Source organism: Oncorhynchus clarkii, chromosome 13, assembly GCF_045791955.1.
Source record: "Oncorhynchus clarkii lewisi isolate Uvic-CL-2024 chromosome 13, UVic_Ocla_1.0, whole genome shotgun sequence".
Classification (NCBI taxonomy): domain Eukaryota; kingdom Metazoa; phylum Chordata; class Actinopteri; order Salmoniformes; family Salmonidae; genus Oncorhynchus; species Oncorhynchus clarkii.
The window spans coordinates 65438802-65463068 of NC_092159.1; the positions used below are offsets into that span (position 1 = coordinate 65438802).

General features: G+C 48.4%; 1 protein-coding gene across 1 annotated transcript in view; it reads right to left on the bottom strand.

Moving 5' to 3' along the window:
- The window catches only part of LOC139365265 (E3 ubiquitin-protein ligase TRAF7), a 60719-nt gene extending 40508 nt beyond the window's left edge, over positions 1 to 20211 (bottom strand). The window contains exons 1-3 of the mRNA XM_071102774.1: positions 20139 to 20211; positions 8110 to 8301; positions 7329 to 7420 (exon numbers count right to left, since the gene is read on the bottom strand). Of these exons, the coding sequence (XP_070958875.1) occupies positions 7329 to 7420; positions 8110 to 8161 (144 nt within the window). The 5' untranslated portion in view covers positions 8162 to 8301; positions 20139 to 20211. The remainder of the gene's footprint in view (positions 1 to 7328; positions 7421 to 8109; positions 8302 to 20138) is intronic.
- Positions 20212 to 24267: the final 4056 nt, after the last annotated feature.

The window sequence follows — 24267 nt, forward strand, 5'->3', positions numbered from 1 at the left end:
AGAGACAGACAGAGAGAGAGAGTAACGATAACTAGGTTAAATACACAGGGTACCAGTACTGAGTAATGATAACTAGGTTATATACACAGGGTACCAGTACTGAGTAACGATAACTAGGTTATATACACAGCGTACCAGTACTGAGTAATGATAACTAGGCTATATACACAGGGTACCAGTACTGAGTCATGATAACCAGGTTATATACACAGGGTACCAGTACTGAGTCATGATAACTAGGTTATATACACAGGGTACCAGTACTGAGTCATGATAACTAGGTTATATACACAGGGTACCAGTACTGAGTAATGATAACTAGGTTATATACACAGGGTACCAGTACTGAGTCATGATAACTAGGTTATATACACAGGGTACCAGTACTGAGTAATGATAACTAGGTTATATACACAGGGTACCAGTACTGAGTCGATGTGCAGGGTATATACACAGGGTACCAGTACTGAGTCATGATAAATAGGTTATATACACAGGGTACCAGTACTGAGTCATGATAACTAGGTTATATACACAGGGTACCAGTACTGAGTAACGATAACTAGGGTATATACACAGGGTACCAGTACTGAGTCGATGTGCAGGGTATATACACAGGGTACCAGTACTGAGTCATGATAACTAGGTTATATACACAGGGTACCAGTACTGAGTAATGATAACTAGGTTATATACACAGGGTACCAGTACTGAGTCGATGTGCAGGGTATATACACAGGGTACCAGTACTGAGTCATGATAACTAGGTTATATACACAGGGTACCAGTACTGAGTAACGATAACTAGGTTATATACACAGGGTACCAGTACTGAGTAACGATAACTAGGTTATATACACAGGGTACCAGTACTGAGTCGATGTGCAGGGTATATACACAGGGTACCAGTACTGAGTCATGATAACTAGGTTATATACACAGGGTACCAGTACTGAGTAACGATAACTAGGTTATATACACAGGGTACCAGTACTGAGTAACGATAACTAGGTTATATACACAGGGTACCAGTACTGAGTCATGATAACTAGGTTATATACACAGGGTACCAGTACTGAGTAACGATAACTAGGTTATATACACAGGGTACCAGTACTGAGTCGATGTGCAGGGTATATACACAGGGTACCAGTACTGAGTCATGATAACTAGGTTATATACACAGGGTACCAGTACTGAGTCATGATAACTAGGTTATATACACAGGGTACCAGTACTGAGTAACGATAACTAGGGTATATACACAGGGTACCAGTACTGAGTCGATGTGCAGGGTATATACACAGGGTACCAGTACTGAGTCATGATAACTAGGTTATATACACAGGGTACCAGTACTGAGTAACGATAACTAGGTTATATACACAGGGTACCAGTACTGAGTCGATGTGCAGGGTATATACACAGGGTACCAGTACTGAGTCATGATAACTAGGTTATATACACAGGGTACCAGTACTGAGTAATGATAACTAGGTTATATACACAGGGTACCAGTACTGAGTCGATGTGCAGGGTATATACACAGGGTACCAGTACTGAGTCATGATAACTAGGTTATATACACAGGGTACCAGTACTGAGTCATGATAACTAGGTTATATACACAGGGTACCAGTACTGAGTAACGATAACTAGGTTATATACACAGGGTACCAGTACTGAGTCGATGTGCAGGGTATATACACAGGGTACCAGTACTGAGTAATGATAACTAGGTTATATACACAGGGTACCAGTACTGAGTAATGATAACTAGGTTATATACACAGGGTACCAGTACTGAGTAACGATAACTAGGTTATATACACAGGGTACCAGTACTGAGTCGATGTGCAGGGTATATACACAGGGTACCAGTACTGAGTAATGATAACTAGGTTATATACACAGGGTACCAGTACTGAGTCGATGTGCAGGGTATATACACAGGGTACCAGTACTGAGTCGATGTGCAGGGTATATACACAGGGTACCAGTACTGAGTCGATGTGCAGGGTATATACACAGGGTACCAGTACTGAGTCGATGTGCAGGGTATATACACAGGGTACCAGTACTGAGTCGATGTGCAGGGTATATACACAGGGTACCAGTACTGAGTCGATGTGCAGGGTATGAGGTAATTGGGGTAGATGGTAAAGAGTAGCAGCAGTGTGTTGTACGTGATGAGTCAAAACGTAGTGTAAAAAGAGTCAGATAGTTAAACAGTTAACCAAATAACTACCCGTACTAACTACCCGTACTAACTATTTAGCAGTCCTACGGCTTGGGGGGGGAGCTGTTCACGGTGAGGTTGGTTCCAGTCTATGACTCGGTTGGCTGGAAACTGACCATTTTTGGGGTCTTCCTCTGACACCGCCTGGTATAGAGGTCCTGGATGGCAGGAAGCTTGGCCCCAGTGATGTATTGCACTACCCTCTGTAGGCACTTTGCGGTCAGATGCCGAGCAGTTGCCATACCAGGCGGTGATGCAACCGGTCAGGATGCTCTCGATGGTGCAGCTGTAGAACTTTTAGAGGATCTAAAGGCCCTTGACAAATCTTTTCAGCGTCCTGAGGGTGAAGAGGTCTTGTCAGGCCCTCTTCGACTGTGTTGGGTGTGTTTGGACCATGATAGAACCTCAGTGATGTGGACACCAAGGAACTTGACGCTCTAGACCCGCTCCACTACAGCTCTGTCGATGTGAACGGGGGGTGTGCTCCTCCCTCCTCTTGCTATAGTCTTGCTGACGTCGAGGGAGAGGTTGTCGTCCTGGTGACCACCTCCCTACAGGCCGCCTCATCCTGGCCGGTGACCACCTCCCTACAGGCCGCCTCATCCCGGCCGGTGACCACCTCCCTACAGGCCGCCTCATCCCGGTCGGTGACCACCTCCCTACAGGCCGCCTCGTCCCGGTCGGCGACCACCTCCCTACAGGCCGCCTCGTCCCGGTCGGCGACCACCTCCCTACAGGCCGCCTCGTCCCGGTCGGCGACCACCTCCCTACAGGCCGCCTCGTCCCGGTCGGCGACCACCTCCCTACAGGCCGCCTCGTCCCGGTCGGCGACCACCTCCCTACAGGCCGCCTCGTCCCGGTCGGCGACCACCTCCCTACAGGCCGCCTCGTCCCGGTCGGCGACCACCTCCCTACAGGCCGCCTCGTCCCGGTCGGCGACCACCTCCCTACAGGCCGCCTCGTCCCGGTCGGCGACCACCTCCCTACAGGCCGCCTCGTCCCGGTCGGCGACCACCTCCCTACAGGCCGCCTCGTCCCGGTCGGCGACCACCTCCCTACAGGCCGCCTCGTCCCGGTCGGCGACCACCTCCCTACAGGCCGCCTCGTCCCGGTCGGCGACCACCTCCCTACAGGCCGCCTCGTCCCGGTCGGCGACCACCTCCCTACAGGCCGCCTCGTCCCGGTCGGCGACCACCTCCCTACAGGCCGCCTCGTCCCGGTCGGCGACCACCTCCCTACAGGCCGCCTCGTCCCGGTCGGCGACCACCTCCCTACAGGCCGCCTCGTCCCGGTCGGCGACCACCTCCCTACAGGCCGCCTCGTCCCGGTCGGCGACCACCTCCCTACAGGCCGCCTCGTCCCGGTCGGCGACCACCTCCCTACAGGCCGCCTCGTCCCGGTCGACGACCACCTCCCTACAGGCCGCCTCGTCCCGGTCGGCGACCACCTCCCTACAGGCCGCCTCGTCCCGGTCGGCGACCACCTCCCTACAGGCCGCCTCGTCCCGGTCGGCGACCACCTCCCTACAGGCCGCCTCGTCCCGGTCGGCGACCACCTCCCTACAGGCCGCCTCGTCCCGGTCGGCGACCACCTCCCTACAGGCCGCCTCGTCCCGGTCGGCGACCACCTCCCTACAGGCCGCCTCGTCCCGGTCGGCGACCACCTCCCTACAGGCCGCCTCGTCCCGGTCGGCGACCACCTCCCTACAGGCCGCCTCGTCCCGGTCGGCGACCACCTCCCTACAGGCCGCCTCGTCCCGGTCGGCGACCACCTCCCTACAGGCCGCCTCGTCCCGGTCGGCGACCACCTCCCTACAGGCCGCCTCGTCCCGGTCGGCGACCACCTCCCTACAGGCCGCCTCGTCCCGGTCGGCGACCACCTCCCTACAGGCCGCCTCGTCCCGGTCGGCGACCACCTCCCTACAGGCCGCCTCGTCCCGGTCGGCGACCACCTCCCTACAGGCCGCCTCGTCCCGGTCGGCGACCACCTCCCTACAGGCCGCCTCGTCCCGGTCGGCGACCACCTCCCTACAGGCCGCCTCGTCCCGGTCGGTGACCACCTCCCTACAGGCCGCCTCGTCCCGGTCGGTGACCACCTCCCTAAGGCCGCCTCATCCCGGCCGATGACCACCTCATCCCGGCCGGTGACCACCTCCCTACAGGCCGCCTCATCCCGGTCGGTGACCACCTCCCTACAGGCCGCCTCATCCCGGTCGGAGACCACCTCGCTACAGGCCGCCTCATCCCGGTCGGTGACCACCTCCCTACAGGCCGTCTCATCCCGGTCGGTGACCACCTCCCTACAGGCCGTCTCATCCCGGCCGGTGACCACCTCCCTACAGGCCGCCACATCCCGGTCGGTGACCACCTCCCTAAGGCCGCCTCATCCTGGTCGGTGACCACCTCCCTACAGGCCGTCTCATCCTGGTCGGTGACCACCTCCCTACAGGCCGCCTCATCCTGGTCGGTGACCACCTCCCTACAGGCCGCCTCATCCTGGTCGGTGACCACCTCCCTACAGGCCGTCTCACCACCTCCCTACAGGCCGTCTCATCCTGGCCGGTGACCACCTCCCTACAGGCCGCCTCATCCTGGTCGGTGACCACCTCCCTACAGGCCGTCTCATCCTGGCCGGTGACCACCTCCCTACAGGCCGTCTCATCCTGGTCGGTGACCACCTCCCTACAGGCCGTCTCATCCTGGCAGGTGACCACCTCCCTACAGGCCGTCTCATCCTGGTCGGTGACCACCTCCCTACAGGCCGTCTCACCACCTCCCTACAGGCCGTCTCATCCCGGTCGGTGACCACCTCCCTACAGGCCGTCTCACCACCTCCCTACAGGCCGTCTCATCCCGGTCGGTGACCACGTCCCTACAGGCCGTCTCACCACCTCCCTACAGGCCGCCTCATCCTGGTCGGAGACCACCTCGCTACAGGCCGCCTCATCCTGGTCGGTGACCACCTCCCTACAGGCCGCCACATCCTGGTCGGTGACCATCTCCCTAAGGCCGCCTCATCCTGGTCGGTGACCACCTCCCTACAGGCCGTCTCATCCTGGTCGGTGACCACCTCCCTACAGGCCGCCTCATCCTGGTCGGTGACCACCTCCCTACAGGCCGTCTCACCACCTCCCTACAGGCCGTCTCATCCTGGTCGGTGACCACCTCCCTACAGGCCGTCTCATCCTGGCCGGTGACCACCTCCCTACAGGCCGTCTCATCCTGGTCGGTGACCACCTCCCTACAGGCCGTCTCACCACCTCCCTACAGGCCGTCTCATCCCGGTCGGTGACCACCTCCCTACAGGCCGTCTCACCACCTCCCTACAGGCCGCCTCATCCCGGTCGGTGACCACCTCCCTACAGGCCGCCTCATCCCGGTCGGTGACCACCTCCCTACAGGCCGTCTCACCACCTCCCTACAGGCCGCCTCATCCTGGTCGGTGACCACCTCCCTACAGGCCGTCTCATCCTGGTCGGTGACCACCTCCCTACAGGCCGCCTCATCCTGGTCGGTGACCACCTCCCTACAGGCCGTCTCACCAGCTCCCTACAGGCCGTCTCACCACCTCCCTACAGGCCGTCTCATCCCGGTCGGTGACCACCTCCCTACAGGCTTAATGATGATATTGGAGTTACTCGCGACAAAGCAGTCGTGGGTGAACAAGGAGTACAGGAGGGGACTAAGCACGCACCCCAGAGGGGCCCCTGTGCTCTAGGGTCAGAGTGGCGGATGTGTTGCTGCCTTCTCTCACCACCTGGGTGTGTCCCATCAGGAAGTCCAGGATCCAGTTGCAGAGAGAGGTGTTTAGTCCTAGGGTCCTTAGCTTAGAGGGTGCTTTGAGGGCACTATGGTGTTGAACGCTGAGCTGTCGTCAATGAACAGCATTCTCACATAGGTGTTTATTTTGTCCAGGTGGGAAAGGGCAGTGTGGAGTGCAATAGAGATTGCATCATCTGTGGATCTGTTAGGGCGGTATGCAAATTGGTGTGGGTCTAGGGTTTCTGGGATAACGGTGCTGACGTGAGTAAAGCCTTTCATGGCTACAGATGTAAGTGCCGATAGGTCGATAGTCATTCAGACAGGTAACCGTGGCATGTTTTGGGCACAGGGACCATGATGGTCTGAAACACGTTGGTATAACAGATGGAGTCGGGGGTTGAAACGGTCAGTGAAGACACTTACCAGCTGGCCAGTGCTCCGAACACGTGTCCCGGTAAATCGGTCTGTCCCTGCGGCCTTGTGAACGTTAAACCTATTTAAAGATCTTACTCACATGAGCTACAGAGAGGTTGGTTCACACAGTCGTCTGGAACAGTCGGTGCGCTCATGCATGGTTCAGTGTTGCTTGTGAACGTTAGACCCATTTAAAGATCTTACTCACATGAGCTACAGAGAGGCTGGTTCACACAGTCGTCTGGAACGGTTGGTGCGCTCATGCATGGTTCAGTGTTGCTTGTGAACGTTAGACCTATTTAAAGATCTTACTCACATGAGCTACAGAGAGGCTGGTTCACACAGTCGTCTGGAACAGTCGGTGCGCTCATGCATGGTTCAGTGATGCTTGCCTCAAGAGTGAGCATAGACGGTATTTAGCTCATCTGGTGGGCTCGCTTCACTGGGCAGCTCGCGGTTGGGTTACCCTTTGTAAACCCGTGATAGTTTGAAAGCCGCCCCCCTGCCACATCCGACGAGTGTCGGACCCGGTGTCGTAGGATTCTACCTGAGAGTCCTCTTGCCTGTTTTATATCTTTCGTCAGAAGTCGTAGCAGGATTTACTTATACGTGTCCGGGTTAGTGTTCCCGCTCCTTGAAAGCGACAAGTCTTCCGGTTGGGATATGTTCGTCACCGTGGGGACGAAGACGTCGTCGTCGATGCCCTTATTAACGACGTCAGCGACTGATGTGGTAAAACTCCTTAAAGGGTGATTTCCCGGGAACATATTCCCGAGTGTTTCTAGCAAAAGCATTTTATTGAACTATGAACCAGTCAAATAAACTTGAAATAAATAGATTTTCTATACATGATATTTCTACAGAACACAAAGAGATCATGAGCAAAATCAGTGTGTGTGTGTGTGTGTGTGTACCATGCCATCCTCGTCGTCTCGTGGCGAGTATGTGAGGGTACTGGAGGAGGAGGGGGTACGGCGATGCTGCTTGTAGGGACCGGAGGCTTCCGCTGAAACAGAGAGAGAGTCTGAGGTTACCGTTAGTTATCTTATAGTTTAACCATATTTAGGTACCATTCAGTTACCATAGTGACCTTAAACTCACTAGGAAGTTACCACAATAAATCGCTGACACCGTAGAATCTAGATTATACATTTCTATGTCTGGCACACCTATGGCTTAGTCAGTGAGGTTAAACTGACACCATAGAAATAGAATCTAAAAACTAGATTCTATGGTGTCAGTTTAACCTCACCGACTAAGCCCTTGGTGTGTCAGACAATCTAGAGTTTAGATTATATTTCTGTCTCTGACACACCAAGGGCTTAGTCAGTGAGGTTACACTGACACCATATAATCTAGATGATATATGTCTATGTCTGACCTATGGCTTAGTCAGTGAGGTTAAACTGACACCATATAATCTAGATTATAGATTTCTGTCTGACCTATTGCTTAGTCAGTGAGGTTAAACTGACACCATAGAATCTAGATTATATATTTCTGTCTGACCTATTGCTTAGTCAGTGAGGTTAAACTGACATCATAGAATCTAGATGATATATTTCTATGTCTGACACACCTAGGGCTTTGTCTGAGGTTAAACTTCCAGGATGTTGCAGATAGAACAGATATCAGCTGACATGATTCCTTATCAGAGTTTTTCCCCTGACAGAGGTTTTCCTGAGGTGGACTCACTTTTAGCTCCAGGAACCACGGCTGAGAAGGTGGGGCCGAAGGAGGCCTCCATGCTGGTGGGTTGTCACCCCGCTGGGGGGGGGTCTGGCTGAGGGAGAGGGGGGTTGAGATGTCTGGCTGGGTGGCAGGCTGCTGCTGGTGCTCTGGAGGTGCTGGAGTAGAGGACACTCACAACCCACAACCCTCTACAGCCTGGGGGGGCACAGGAGGTCAGAGATCAGGGGAACCCACACACTGGACACAGTCTGGGGGGGGGGGGGTACAGGAGGTCAGAGGTACAGGGGAACCCACACACTGGACACAGTCTGGGGGGGGGGGGGTAACAGGAGGTCAGAGGAACCCACACACTGGACACAGTCTGGGGGGGCACATGAGGTCAGAGGTACAGGGGAACCCACACACTGGACACAGCCTCTACAGTCTGGGGGGGGGGGGGGGGTAACAGGAGGTCAGAGGTAAAGGGGAACCCACACACTGGACACAGCCTCTACAGCCTGGGGGGGTACAGGAGGTCAGAGGTCAGGGGAACCCACACACTGGACACAGTCTGGGGGGGGGGGGGGGGGGGGGGGGGGGGGGGGGGGGTAACAGGAGGTCAGAGGAACCCACACACTGGACACAGTCTGGGGGGGCACATGAGGTCAGAGGTACAGGGGAACCCACACACTGGAAACAGCCTCTACAGTCTGGGGGGGGGGTAACAGGAGGTCAGAGGTAAAGGGGAACCCACGGAGTGGACATGGCCAGGATTACTCTTGATCACTTCTAATGAGATTGGTGACAGGTCTAAAATCTAATGGAAACTGTTCCAACTGACCTTAATGTCAGACCAACAGGTTACCATCTGAGATCAGACCAACAGGTTACCATCTGAGATCAGACCAACAGGTTACCATCTGAGATCAGACCAACAGGTTACCATCTGAGATCAGACCAACAGGTTACCATCTGAGATCAGACCAACAGGTTACCATCTGAGATCAGACCAACAGGTTACCATCTGAGATCAGACCAACAGGTTACCATCTGAGATCAGACCAACAGGTTACCATCTGAGATCAGACCAACAGGTTACCATCTGAGATCAGACCAACAGGTTACCATCTGAGATCAGACCAACAGGTTACCATCTGAGATCAGACCAACAGGTTACCATCTGAGATCAGACCAACAGGTTACCATCTGAGATCAGACCAACAGGTTACCATCTGAGATCAGACCAACAGGTTACCATCTGAGATCAGACCAACAGGTTACCATCTGAGATCAGACCAACAGGTTACCATCTGAGATCAGACCAACAGGTTACCATCTGAGATCAGACCAACAGGTTACCATCTGAGATCAGACCAACAGGTTACCATCTGAGATCAGACCAACAGGTTACCATCTGAGATCAGACCAACAGGTTACCATCTGAGATCTGACCAACAGGTTACCATCTGAGATCAGACCAACAGGTTACCATCTGAGATCAGACCAACAGGTTACCATCTGATCTCAGACCAACAGGTTACCATCTGAGATCAGACCAACAGGTTACCATCTGAGATCAGACCAACAGGTTACCATCTGAGATCTGACCAACAGGTTACCATCTGAGATCAGACTGATGACACGACCTTAATGTCAGACCAACAGGTTACCATCTGAGATCAGACCAACAGGTTACCATCTGAGATCAGACCAACAGGTTACCATCTGAGATCAGACCAACAGGTTACCATCTGAGATCAGACCAACAGGTTACCATCTGAGATCAGACCAACAGGTTACCATCTGAGATCAGACCAACAGGTTACCATCTGAGATCAGACCAACAGGTTACCATCTGAGATCAGACCAACAGGTTACCATCTGAGATCAGACCAACAGGTTACCATCTGAGATCTGACCAACAGGTTACCATCTGAGATCAGACCAACAGGTTACCATCTGAGATCTGACCAACAGGTTACCATCTGAGATCAGACCAACAGGTTACCATCTGAGATCAGACCAACAGGTTACCATCTGAGATCTGACCAACAGGTTACCATCTGAGATCAGACCAACAGGTTACCATCTGAGATCAGACCAACAGGTTACCATCTGAGATCAGACTGACAACACGACCTTAATGTCAGACCAACAGGTTACCATCTGAGATCAGACCAACAGGTTACCATCTGAGATCTGACCAACAGGTTACCATCTGAGATCAGACCAACAGGTTACCATCTGAGATCAGACCAACAGGTTACCATCTGAGATCAGACCAACAGGTTACCATCTGAGATCAGACCAACAGGTTACCATCTGAGATCTGACCAACAGGTTACCATCTGAGATCAGACCAACAGGTTACCATCTGAGATCAGACCAACAGGTTACCATCTGAGATCAGACCAACAGGTTACCATCTGAGATCAGACCAACAGGTTACCATCTGAGATCTGACCAACAGGTTACCATCTGAGATCTGACCAACAGGTTACCATCTGAGATCAGACCAACAGGTTACCATCTGAGATCAGACCAACAGGTTACCATCTGAGATCTGACCAACAGGTTACCATCTGAGATCAGACCAACAGGTTACCATCTGAGATCAGACCAACAGGTTACCATCTGAGATCAGACCAACAGGTTACCATCTGAGATCAGACCAACAGGTTACCATCTGAGATCGACCAACAGGTTACCATCTGAGATCAGACCAACAGGTTACCATCTGAGATCAGACCAACAGGTTACCATCATCTGACCAACAGGTTACCATCTGAGATCAGACCAACAGGTTACCATCTGAGATCAGACCAACAGGTTACCATCTGAGATCAGACCAACAGGTTACCATCTGAGATCAGACCAACAGGTTACCATCTGAGATCAGACCAACAGGTTACCATCTGAGATCAGACCAACAGGTTACCATCTGAGATCAGACCAACAGGTTACCATCTGAGATCAGACCAACAGGTTACCATCTGAGATCAGACCAACAGGTTACCATCTGAGATCAGACCAACAGGTTACCATCTGAGATCAGACCAACAGGTTACCATCTGAGATCAGACCAACAGGTTACCATCTGAGATCAGACCAACAGGTTACCATCTGAGATCAGACCAACAGGTTACCATCTGAGATCAGACCAACAGGTTACCATCTGAGATCAGACCAACAGGTTACCATCTGAGATCAGACCAACAGGTTACCATCTGAGATCAGACCAACAGGTTACCATCTGAGATCAGACCAACAGGTTACCATCTGAGATCAGACCAACAGGTTACCATCTGAGATCAGACCAACAGGTTACCATCTGAGATCAGACCAACAGGTTACCATCTGAGATCAGACCAACAGGTTACCATCTGAGATGACCAACAGGATCAGACCAACAGGTTACCATCTGAGATCAGACCAACAGGTTACCATCTGAGATCAGAACAGGTTACCATCTGAGATCAGACCAACAGGTTACCATCTGAGATCAGACCAACAGGTTACCATCTGAGATCAGACCAACAGGTTACCATCTGAGATCAGACCAACAGGTTACCATCTGAGATCAGACCAACAGGTTACCATCTGAGATCAGACCAACAGGTTACCATCTGAGATCAGACCAACAGGTTACCATCTGAGATCAGACCAACAGGTTACCATCTGAGATCAGACCAACAGGTTACCATCTGAGATCAGACCAACAGGTTACCATCTGAGATCAGACCAACAGGTTACCATCTGAGATCAGACCAACAGGTTACCATCTGAGATCAGACCAACAGGTTACCATCTGAGATCAGACCAACAGGTTACCATCTGAGATCAGACCAACAGGTTACCATCTGAGATCAGACCAACAGGTTACCATCTGAGATCAGACCAACAGGTTACCATCTGAGATCAGACCAACAGGTTACCATCTGAGATCAGACCAACAGGTTACCATCTGAGATCAGACCAACAGGTTACCATCTGAGATCAGACCAACAGGTTACCATCTGAGATCAGACTGACAACAGGTTACCATCTGAGATCAGACCAACAGGTTACCATCTGAGATCAGACCAACAGGTTACCATCTGAGATCAGACCAACAGGTTACCATCTGAGATCAGACCAACAGGTTACCATCTGAGATCAGACCAACAGGTTACCATCTGAGATCAGACCAACAGGTTACCATCTGAGATCAGACCAACAGGTTACCATCTGAGATCAGACCAACAGGTTACCATCTGAGATCAGACCAACAGGTTACCATCTGAGATCAGACCAACAGGTTACCATCTGAGATCAGACCAACAGGTTACCATCTGAGATCAGACCAACAGGTTACCATCTGAGATCAGACCAACAGGTTACCATCTGAGATCAGACCAACAGGTTACCATCTGAGATCAGACCAACAGGTTACCATCTGAGATCAGACCAACAGGTTACCATCTGAGATCAGACCAACAGGTTACCATCTGAGATCAGACCAACAGGTTACCATCTGAGATCAGACCAACAGGTTACCATCTGAGATCAGACCAACAGACCAACAGGTTACCATCTGAGATCTGACCAACAGGTTACCATCTGAGATCAGACCAACAGGTTACCATCTGAGATCTGACCAACAGGTTACCATCTGAGATCTGACCAACAGGTTACCATCTGAGATCAGACCAACAGGTTACCATCTGAGATCAGACCAACAGGTTACCATCTGAGATCAGACCAACAGGTTACCATCTGAGATCAGACCAACAGGTTACCATCTGAGATCTGAGATCAGACCAACAGGTTACCATCTGAGATCAGACCAACAGGTTACCATCTGAGATCAGACCAACAGGTTACCATCTGAGATCAGACCAACAGGTTACCATCTGAGATCAGACCAACAGGTTACCATCTGAGATCAGACCAACAGGTTACCATCTGAGATCAGACCAACAGGTTACCATCTGAGATCAGACCAACAGGTTACCATCTGAGATCAGACCAACAGGTTACCATCTGAGATCTGACCAACAGGTTACCATCAGACCAACAGGTTACCATCTGAGATCAGACCAACAGGTTACCATCTGAGATCAGACCAACAGGTTACCATCTGAGATGACCAACAGGTTACCATCTGAGATCAGACCAACAGGTTACCATCTGAGATCAGACCAACAGGTTACCATCTGAGATCAGACCAACAGGTTACCATCTGAGATCAGACCAACAGGTTACCATCTGAGATCTGAGAGACCAACAGGTTACCCTGAGATCTGACCAACAGGTTACCATCTGAGATCTGACCAACAGGTTAACATCAGACCAACAGGTTACCATCTGAGATCAGACCAACAGGTTACCATCTGAGATCAGACCAACAGGTTACCATCTGAGATCAGACCAACAGGTTACCATCTGAGATCAGACCAACAGGTTACCATCTGAGATCAGACCAACAGGTTACCATCTGAGATCAGACCAACAGGTTACCATCTGAGATCAGACCAACAGGTTACCATCTGAGATCAGACCAACAGGTTACCATCTGAGATCAGACCAACAGGTTACCATCTGAGATCAGACCAACAGGTTACCATCTGAGATCAGACCAACAGGTTACCATCTGAGATCAGACCAACAGGTTACCATCTGAGATCAGACCAACAGGTTACCATCTGAGATCAGACCAACAGGTTACCATCTGAGATCTGAGATCAGACCAACAGGTTACCATCTGAGATCTGACCAACAGGTTACCATCTGAGATCAGACCAACAGGTTACCATCTGAGATCAGACCAACAGGTTACCATCTGAGATCAGACCAACAGGTTACCATCTGAGATCAGACCAACAGGTTACCATCTGAGATCAGACCAACAGGTTACCATCTGAGATCAGACCAACAGGTTACCATCTGAGATCAGACCAACAGGTTACCATCTGAGATCTGACCAACAGGTTACCATCTGAGATCTGACCAACAGGTTACCATCTGAGATCAGGATCTGAGATCAGACCAACAGGTTACCATCTGAGATCAGACCAACAGGTTACCATCTGAGATCAGACCAACAGGTTACCATCTGAGATCAGACCAACAGGTTACCATCTGAGATCAGACCAACAGGTTACCATCTGAGATCTGACCAACAGGTTACCATCTGAGATCAGACCAACAGGTTACCATCTGAGATCAGACCAACAGGTTACCATCTGAGATCTGACCAACAGGTTACCATCTGAGATCAGACCAACAGGTTACCATCTGAGATCAGACCAACAGGTTACCATCTGAGATCAGACCAACAGGTTACCATCTGAGATCAGACCAACAGGTTACCATCTGAGATCAGACCAACAGGTTACCATCTGAGATCAGACCAACAGGTTACCATCTGAGATCTGACAGGTTACCATCATCAGACCAACAGGTTACCATCTGAGATCTGACCAACAGTTACCATCTGAGATCAGACCAACAGGTTACCATCTGAGATCAGACCAACAGGTTACCATCTGAGATCTGACCAACAGGTTACCATCTGAGATCAGACCAACAGGTTACCATCTGAGATCAGACCAACAGGTTACCATCTGAGATCTGACCAACAGGTTACCATCTGAGATCAGACCAACAGGTTACCATCTGAGATCAGACCAACAGGTTACCATCTGAGATCAGACCAACAGGTTACCATCTGAGATCAGACCAACAGGTTACCATCTGAGATCAGACCAACAGGTTACCATCTGAGATCAGACCAACAGGTTACCATCTGAGATCAGACTGACAACACGACCTTAATGTCAGACCAGCAGGTTACCATCTGAGATCAGACCAACAGGTTACCATCTGAGATCAGACCAACAGGTTACCATCTGAGATCTGACCAACAGGTTACCATCTGAGATCAGACCAACAGGTTACCATCTGATCTCAGACCAACAGGTTACCATCTGAGATCAGACCAACAGGTTACCATCTGAGATCAGACCAACAGGTTACCATCTGAGATCAGACCAACAGGTTACCATCTGAGATCAGACCAACAGGTTACCATCTGAGATCAGACCAACAGGTTACCATCTGAGATCAGACCAACAGGTTACCATCTGAGATCTGACAACAGATCAGACCAACAGGTTACCATCTGAGATCTGACCAACAGGTTACCATCTGAGATCAGACCAACAGGTTACCATCTGAGATCAGACCAACAGGTTACCATCTGAGATCTGACCAACAGGTTACCATCTGAGATCAGACCAACAGGTTACCATCTGAGATCAGACCAACAGGTTACCATCTGAGATGACCAACAGGTTACCATCTGAGATCAGACCAACAGGTTACCATCTGAGATCAGACCAACAGGTTACCATCTGAGATCAGACCAACAGGTTACCATCTGAGATCAGACCAACAGGTTACCATCTGAGATCAGACCAACAGGTTACCATCTGAGATCTGACCAACAGGTTACCATCTGAGATCAGACCAACAGGTTACCATCTGAGATCAGACCAACAGGTTACCATCTGAGATCAGACCAACAGGTTACCATCTGAGATCTGACCAACAGGTTACCATCTGAGATCAGACCAACAGGTTACCATCTGAGATCAGACCAACAGGTTACCATCTGAGATCAACAACAGGTTACCATCTGAGATCAGACCAACAGGTTACCATCTGAGATCAGACCAACAGGTTACCATCTGAGATCTGACTGACAACACGACCTTAATGTCAGGCCAACAGGTTACCATCTGAGATCAGACCAACAGGTTACCATCTGAGATCAGACCAACAGGTTACCATCTGAGATCAGACCAACAGGTTACCATCTGAGATCAGACTGACAACACAACCTTAATGTCAGACCAACAGGTTACCATCTGAGATCAGACCAACAGGTTACCATCTGAGATCAGACCAACAGGTTACCATCTGAGATCAGACCAACAGGTTACCATCTGAGATCAGACCAACAGGTTACCATCTGAGATCTGACCAACAGGTTACCATCTGAGATCAGACCAACAGGTTACCATCTGAGATCTGACCAACAGGTTACCATCTGAGATCTGACCAACAGGTTACCATCTGAGATCAGACCAACAGGTTACCATCTGAGATCAGACCAACAGGTTACCATCTGAGATCAGACCAACAGGTTACCATCTGAGATCAGACCAACAGGTTACCATCTGAGATCAGACCAACAGGTTACCATCTGAGATCAGACCAACAGGTTACCATCTGAGATCAGACCAACAGGTTACCATCTGAGATCAGACCAACAGGTTACCATCTGAGATCAGACCAACAGGTTACCATCTGAGATCAGACCAACAGGTTACCATCTGAGATCAGACCAACAGGTTACCATCTGAGATCAGACCAACAGGTTACCATCTGAGATCAGACCAACAGGTTACCATCTGAGATCAGACCAACAGGTTACCATCTGAGATCAGACCAACAGGTTACCATCTGAGATCAGACCAACAGGTTACCATCTGAGATCAGACCAACAGGTTACCATCTGAGATCAGACCAACAGGTTACCATCTGAGATCAGACCAACAGGTTACCATCTGAGATCAGACCAACAGGTTACCATCTGAGATCAGACCAACAGGTTACCATCTGAGATCAGGTTACCATCTGAGATCAGACCAACAGGTTACCATCTGAGATCAGACCAACAGGTTACCATCTGAGATCAGACCAACAGGTTACCATCTGAGATCAGACCAACAGGTTACCATCTGAGATCAGACCAACAGGTTACCATCTGAGATCTGACCAACAGGTTACCATCTGAGATCAGACTGACAACACGACCTTAATGTCAGACCAACAGGTTACCTACCATCTGAGATCTGACTGACAACACGACCTTAATGTCAGACCAACAGGTTACCATCTGAGATCAGACTGAAGACAACACGGCCTACTTTGACATGAACCTGTCCAACAACTATCAATGATCCACAACTCTGTGCTAGGTACACAGGACTTACATACCAACGCCTTCCTGGCCAGTGTAAAAACAGACTTCTATCTGCACAAAACCCCTCAGCCCAAGCAGTCCTAATGAGAAAAGAAATGTGTAACAAGAGGACCAAGTCCACAGAGACCAGAGCAGTGCTTCTCTAGCCATCTGCTCCTCTCTAAACTCATGATGTAAACAGAAAGGCATGCAGAACGTCACCTCATATGGTCATATCATACCGAATCAGCCAATAAAAACTGCCCGGGACCACTAATCGTAGCGAATACGTGAGGGGTCCCACCCCCCCTGTCACACAGAGAGAGAGAGAGAGAGAGAGAGAGAGAGAGAAGCAGAAAGAAAGAGAGAGACGCAGAAAGAAAGAGAGAGAAGCAGAAAGAGGCATACTGAACCAATGTTAACTCACTCCTGGGCACTGGGCCAAATACGTGATAAACAACGATTCACACACTGATAGTTTGGAATCTGCTACCTAACGTTATCTACATGGCTTGCCAGCATAAAATGCAAATGGTCAATGATGATGTGTAAACTAGGTAGGAAATGATCACCAAATTAGCTAGTTATCATACCGAAACAGACTAGTCCTCCAGCTGGTTAGCTTTTAGCTGTAGAGACTTAGCTAGTTATCATACCGAAACAGACTAGTCCTCCAGCTGGTTAGCTTTTAGCTGTAGAGACTTAGCTAGTTATCATACCGAAACAGACTAGTCCTCCAGCTTGTTAGCTTTTAGCTGTAGAGACTTAGCTAGCTATCATAACAAAACAGACTAGTCCTCCAGCTGGTTAGCTTTTAGCTGTAGAGACTTAGCTAGCTATCATACCAAAACAGACTAGTCCTACAGCTGGTTAGCTTTTAGCTGTAGAGACTTAGCTAGCTATCATACCAAAACAGACTAGTCCTCCAGCTGGTTAGCTTTTAGCTTTTAGCTGTAGAGACTTAGCTAGTTATCATACCAAAACAGACTAGTCCTCCAGCTGGTTAGCTTTTAGCTGTAGAGACTTAGCTAGTTATCATACCGAAACAGGCTAGTCCTCCAGCTGGTTAGCTGGTTAGCTTTTAGCTGTAGAGACTTAGCTAGTTATCATACCGAAACAGACTAGTCCTACAGCTGGTTAGCTTTTAGCTGTAGAGACTTAGCTAGCTATCATAACAAAACAGACTAGTCCTCCTGCTGGTTAGCTTTTAGCTGTAGAGACTTAGCTAGCTATCATACCGAAACAGACTAGTCCTACAGCTGGTTAGCTTTTAGCTGTAGAGACTTAGCTAGCTATCATAACAAAACAGACTAGTCCTCCTGCTGGTTAGCTTTTAGCTGTAGAGACTTAGCTAGCTATCATACCGAAACAGACTAGTCCTACAGCTGGTTAGCTTTTAGCTGTAGAGACTTAGCTAGCTATCATACCGAAACAGGCTAGTCCTCCAGCTGGTTAGCTTTTAGCTGTAGAGACTTAGCTAGCTATCATACCGAAACAGACTAGTCCTACAGCTGGTTAGCTTTTAGCTGTAGAGACTTAGCTAGCTATCATACCGAAACAGGCTAGTCCTCCAGCTGGTTAGCTTTTAGCTTTTAGCTGTAGAGACTTAGCTAGTTATCATACCGAAACAGACTAGTCCTACAGCTGGTTAGCTTTTAGCTGTAGAGACTTAGCTAGCTATCATAACAAAACAGATTAGTCCTCCTGCTGGTTAGCTTTTAGCTGTAGAGACTTAGCTAGTTATCATAACAAAACAGACTAGTCCTCCAGCTGGTTAGCTTTTAGCTTTTAGCTGTAGAGACTTAGCTAGTTATCATACCGAAACAGACTAGTCCTCCAGCTGGTTAGCTTTTAGCTGTAGAGCCTTAGCTAGCTATCATACCAAAACAGACTAGTCCTACAGCTGGTTAGCTTTTAGCTGTAGAGACTTAGCTAGCTATCATAACAAAACAGATTAGTCCTCCTGCTGGTTAGCTTTTAGCTGTAGAGACTTAGCTAGTTATCATAACAAAACAGACTAGTCCTCCAGCTGGTTAGCTTTTAGCTTTTAGCTGTAGAGACTTAGCTAGTTATCATACCGAAACAGACTAGTCCTCCAGCTGGTTAGCTTTTAGCTGTAGAGCCTTAGCTAGCTATCATACCAAAACAGACTAGTCCTACAGCTGGTTAGCTTTTAGCTGTAGAGACTTAGCTAGCTATCATAACAAAACAGACTAGTCCTCCTGCTGGTTAGCTTTTAGCTGTAGAGACTTAACTAGTTATCATACCGAAACAGGCTAGTCCTCCAGCTGTTTAGCTAGTTATCATACCGAAACAGACTAGTCCTCCAGCTGTTTAGCTAGTTATCATACCGAAACAGACTAGTCCTCCAGCTGGTTAGCTAGTTATCATACCGAAACAGACTAGTCCTCCAGCTGGTTAGCTAGTTATCATACCGAAACAGACTAGTCCTCCAGCTGGTTAGCTTTTAGCTGTAGAGACTTAGCTAGTTATCATACCGAAACAGGCTAGGCCTCCAGCTGGTTAGCTTTTAGCTGAAGAGACTTAGCTAGTTATCATACCGAAACAGACTAGTCCTACAGCTGGTTAGCTTTTAGCTGAAGAGACTTAGCTAGCTATCATACCGAAGCAGACTAGTCCTCCAGCTGATTAGCTAGTTATCAAACCGAAACAGACTAGTTAGTTAAATTAGCAAATCACTGCCATTAATCATTTCACAGATTCTTGTTGCACAAACCGTTTTTCCTCCAAAACGGGAAAATCTATTGGGACAGATTTCTTCCTGTTTTGTTTTGTGTTCTTTAAAAAAAGAAAGGTAAACTGTTTCCATAATGAATAAGTTACACCCCATGATTAGTTGCTGGAAGAAAAATAAAACTAGATAAAAGTGGTATCTAGCTGCTTGAAATAACGTTACAGATGTCGGGTATGTGTGTGATGTTAACTGATCGCAAACACTGCAACAAACAGACATATATTTAACTATGCTGTTTACCAATGATATGACACATTTAACATAATCACAATTCGTGAGTGATCTTACCATTGTGTTAAATCGTAGTTAACTGTGTAGTTGAAATGCTCCTTTTCTCTCTTTCACGCCTCAAAACAACAAGCGGTCGGAGAGAAGCGGAAGTCCTCTCGACCGTGTACGTCGGATACAGGGGTCAAAGACCGCAATGTATCATGGGTATCATTTTTTGGGGTTTGGGGGGGACTGACTGATCTATAAATAATAATGAGTATTATTTTTAAAAAATGTTATGATGTAAAGTGATTTTTTTTGTAGATTAGTCAGTCGTTTTTGACGCTCTCGAACAACGGGCCCCCTATTTCATACGGCTCAGAGTATAACCAAACGGGACTACAATACCCATAAGGCCCTGTTCGAGAAGACTTGAAAGTTCATCATGCAGCTTTAAGCACAGATGGAACAATGAGACAGATTTCATCGGATGTATAAATGTGAAGCATCCGGTTGGCAGTTTTCCCCACTCACCAAATATGGTAGTGAGAGGAAGCCCAGTGGCTGACAGTGGGAGAAGAGATGGATTTTGGCCTGACATTCTGCAAATTTATTAATCGATTAAACATTTTATCTCAATACAGTTTCCTTTTTTTCCCAAAACTAAAATCTGTTACGAAGTTTTGCCCAAGTTTCCCAAAAAATTGTGTTGTTTAGAAGGCGTGCCAAGGCAAATGTAGTTATTGCACACGCACACTTCAGAGTAGGCGTTCGCCAAAGGAAATATGTAAATCCATTCTAGAAGGCGCCAATTGGAACTCGCTAGCTCCTGCTTGGTTCTGCCCACCATAAAAATATCTAATTTGTTCTCATTTGAAACGACAGGCTGTGGTCTATCTTGGTTTAGTTATAAAAAAAATATTTGGCTTTAGAGTTCAGATCCTGGAATTCCGAACACGTAATGCATCTCCAACTACATTTAAATGTGTCTACCACAGGAGGTTGGTGGCACCTTAATTGAGGAGGGAGGGGCTCGTGGTAATGGCTGGAGCGGACTGAGGGTGGAATGGTATCTAATGCATCAAACACGTGGTGTTTCCAGGTGTTTGATGACATTCCATTCACGCGGTTCCAGCCATTAATAATATGAGCCTTCCTCCCCTCAACAGCCTCCTCTGGTGTCTACCGTGTCCACAGTGTGTCCGGATTCCCTTTTCCCAGGCTATATTCAAATGACAGTATGCATTTTATAAACGGTGGAATAGGCTAAGTATGATAACAACACAACAAACATCTGATGGCAGTAGCTAACTAGCCTGCTAACCTCTGTAGTTAACTAGCCTGCCAACCTCGGTAGCTAACTAGCCAGCTATCCTCTGTAGCTAACGAGCCAGCTAACCTCTGTAGCTAACGAGCCAGCCAACCTCGGTAGCTAACTAGCCAGCTAACCTCTGTAGTTAACTAGCCAGCTAGCCTATGTAGCTGACTAGTCAGCTAACCTCTCTAGCTAACTAGCCAGCTAACCTCTGTGGCTAACTAGCCAGCTAGCCTATGTAGCTGACTAGCCAGCTAACCTCTGTAGTTAACTAGCCAGCTAGCCTATGTAGCTGACTAGCCAGCTAACCTTTGTAGCTAACTAGCCAGCTAACCTCTGTAATTAGCCAGCTAACCTCTGTAGCTAACTAGCCAGCTAACCTCTGTAGCTAACGAGCCAGCTAACCTCTGTAGCGAACTAGCCAGCTAACCTCTGTAGCTAACGAGCCAGCTAACCTCTGTAGGTAGCTAGCAAGCTAGCAAGCAACGCCTCGATCACACCAACAGCGTCATCGCACAAAATAGTACGCAGCATCATCAGGATATAAACGGGTTATAGGTTATAAACGGTGGAATAGGCTAAGTATGATAACAACACAACAAACATCTGATGGCAGTAGCTAACTAGCCTGCTAACCTCTGTAGTTAACTAGCCTGCCAACCTCGGTAGCTAACTAGCCAGCTATCCTCTGTAGCTAACGAGCCAGCTAACCTCTGTAGCTAACGAGCCAGCCAACCTCGGTAGCTAACTAGCCAGCTAACCTCTGTAGTTAACTAGCCAGCTAGCCTATGTAGCTGACTAGTCAGCTAACCTCTCTAGCTAACTAGCCAGCTAACCTCTGTGGCTAACTAGCCAGCTAGCCTATGTAGCTGACTAGCCAGCTAACCTCTGTAGTTAACTAGCCAGCTAGCCTATGTAGCTGACTAGCCAGCTAACCTTTGTAGCTAACTAGCCAGCTAACCTCTGTAATTAGCCAGCTAACCTCTGTAGCTAACTAGCCAGCTAACCTCTGTAGCTAACGAGCCAGCTAACCTCTGTAGCGAACTAGCCAGCTAACCTCTGTAGCTAACGAGCCAGCTAACCTCTGTAGGTAGCTAGCAAGCTAGCAAGCAACGCCTCGATCACACCAACAGCGTCATCGCACAAAATAGTACGCAGCATCATCAGGATATGTTTGCAACAAAAGTTCCACATTCACCTTCTGCTACCATTTCAGTCAACCCGTCTTCACGCAAACAGTTTGACACAGTGAGAAAACCACCTCTTTTTTTCCCTTCTTTTTTTTCACCTTTATTTAAGGTAGGCTGGTTGAGAACACCTTTATTTAACCAGGTAGGCTAGTTGAGAACACCTTTATTTAACCAGGTAGGCTAGTTGAGAACACCTTTATTTAACCAGGTAGGCTAGTTGAGAACACCTTTATTTAACCAGGTAGGCTAGTTGAGAACACCTTTATTTAACCAGGTAGGCTAGTTGAGAACACCTTTATTTAACCAGGTAGGCTAGTTGAGAACACCTTTATTTAACCAGGTAGGCTGGTTGAGAACACCTTTATTTACCCAGGTAGGCCAGTTGAGAACACCTTTATTTAACCAGATAGGCTAGTTGAGAACACCTTTATTTAACCAGGTAGGCTGGTTGAGAACACCTTTATTTACCCAGGTAGGCTAGTTGAGAACACCTTTATTTAACCAGGTAGGCTAGTTGAGAACACCTTTATTTAACCAGGTAGGCTAGTTGAGAACACCTTTATTTAACCAGGTAGGCTGGTTGAGAACACCTTTATTTAACCAGGTAGGCTAGTTGAGAACACCTTTATTTAACCAGGTAGGCCAGTTGAGAACACCTTTATTTAACCAGGTAGGCCAGTTGAGAACACCTTTATTTAACCAGGTAGGCTAGTTGAGAACACCTTTATTTAACCAGGTAGGCTAGTTGAGAACACCTTTATTTAACCAGGTAGGCTAGTTGAGAACACCTTTATTTAACCAGGTAGGCTAGTTGAGAACACCTTTATTTAACCAGGTAGGCTAGTTGAGAACACCTTTATTTAACCAGGTAGGCCAGTTGAGAACACCTTTATTTAACCAGGTAGGCTAGTAGAGAACACCTTTATTTAACCAGGTAGGCTAGTTGAGAACACCTTTATTTAACCAGGTAGGCTAGTTGAGAACACCTTTATTTAACCAGGTAGGCCAGTTGAGAACACCTTTATTTAACCAGGTAGGCTAGTTGAGAACACCTTTATTTAACCAGGTAGGCTAGTTGAGAACACCTTTATTTAACCAGGTAGGCTAGTTGAGAACACCTTTATTTAACCAGGTAGGCTAGTTGAGAACACCTTTATTTAACCAGGTAGGCTAGTAGAGAACACCTTTATTTAACCAGGTAGGCTAGTTGAGAACACCTTTATTTAACCAGGTAGGCTAGTTGAGAACACCTTTGTTTAACCAGGTAGGCTAGTTGAGAACACCTTTATTTACCCAGGTAGGCTAGTTGAGAACACCTTTATTTAAGGTAGGCCAGTTGAGAACACCTTTATTTAACCAGGTAGGCTAGTTGAGAACACCTTTATTTAACCAGGGAGGCTAGTTGAGAACACCTTTATTTAACCAGGTAGGCTAGTTGAGAACACCTTTATTTAACCAGGTAGGCTAGTTGAGAACACCTTTATTTAACCAGGTAGGCTGGTTGAGAACACCTTTATTTAACCAGGTAGGCTGGTTGAGAACACCTTTATTTAACCAGGTAGGCTGGTTGAGAACACCTTTGTTTAACCAGGTAGGCTAGTTGAGAACACCTTTATTTAACCAGGTAGGCTAGTTGAGAACACCTTTATTTAACCAGGTAGGCCAGTTGAGAACACTTTTATTTAACCAGGTAGGCTAGTTG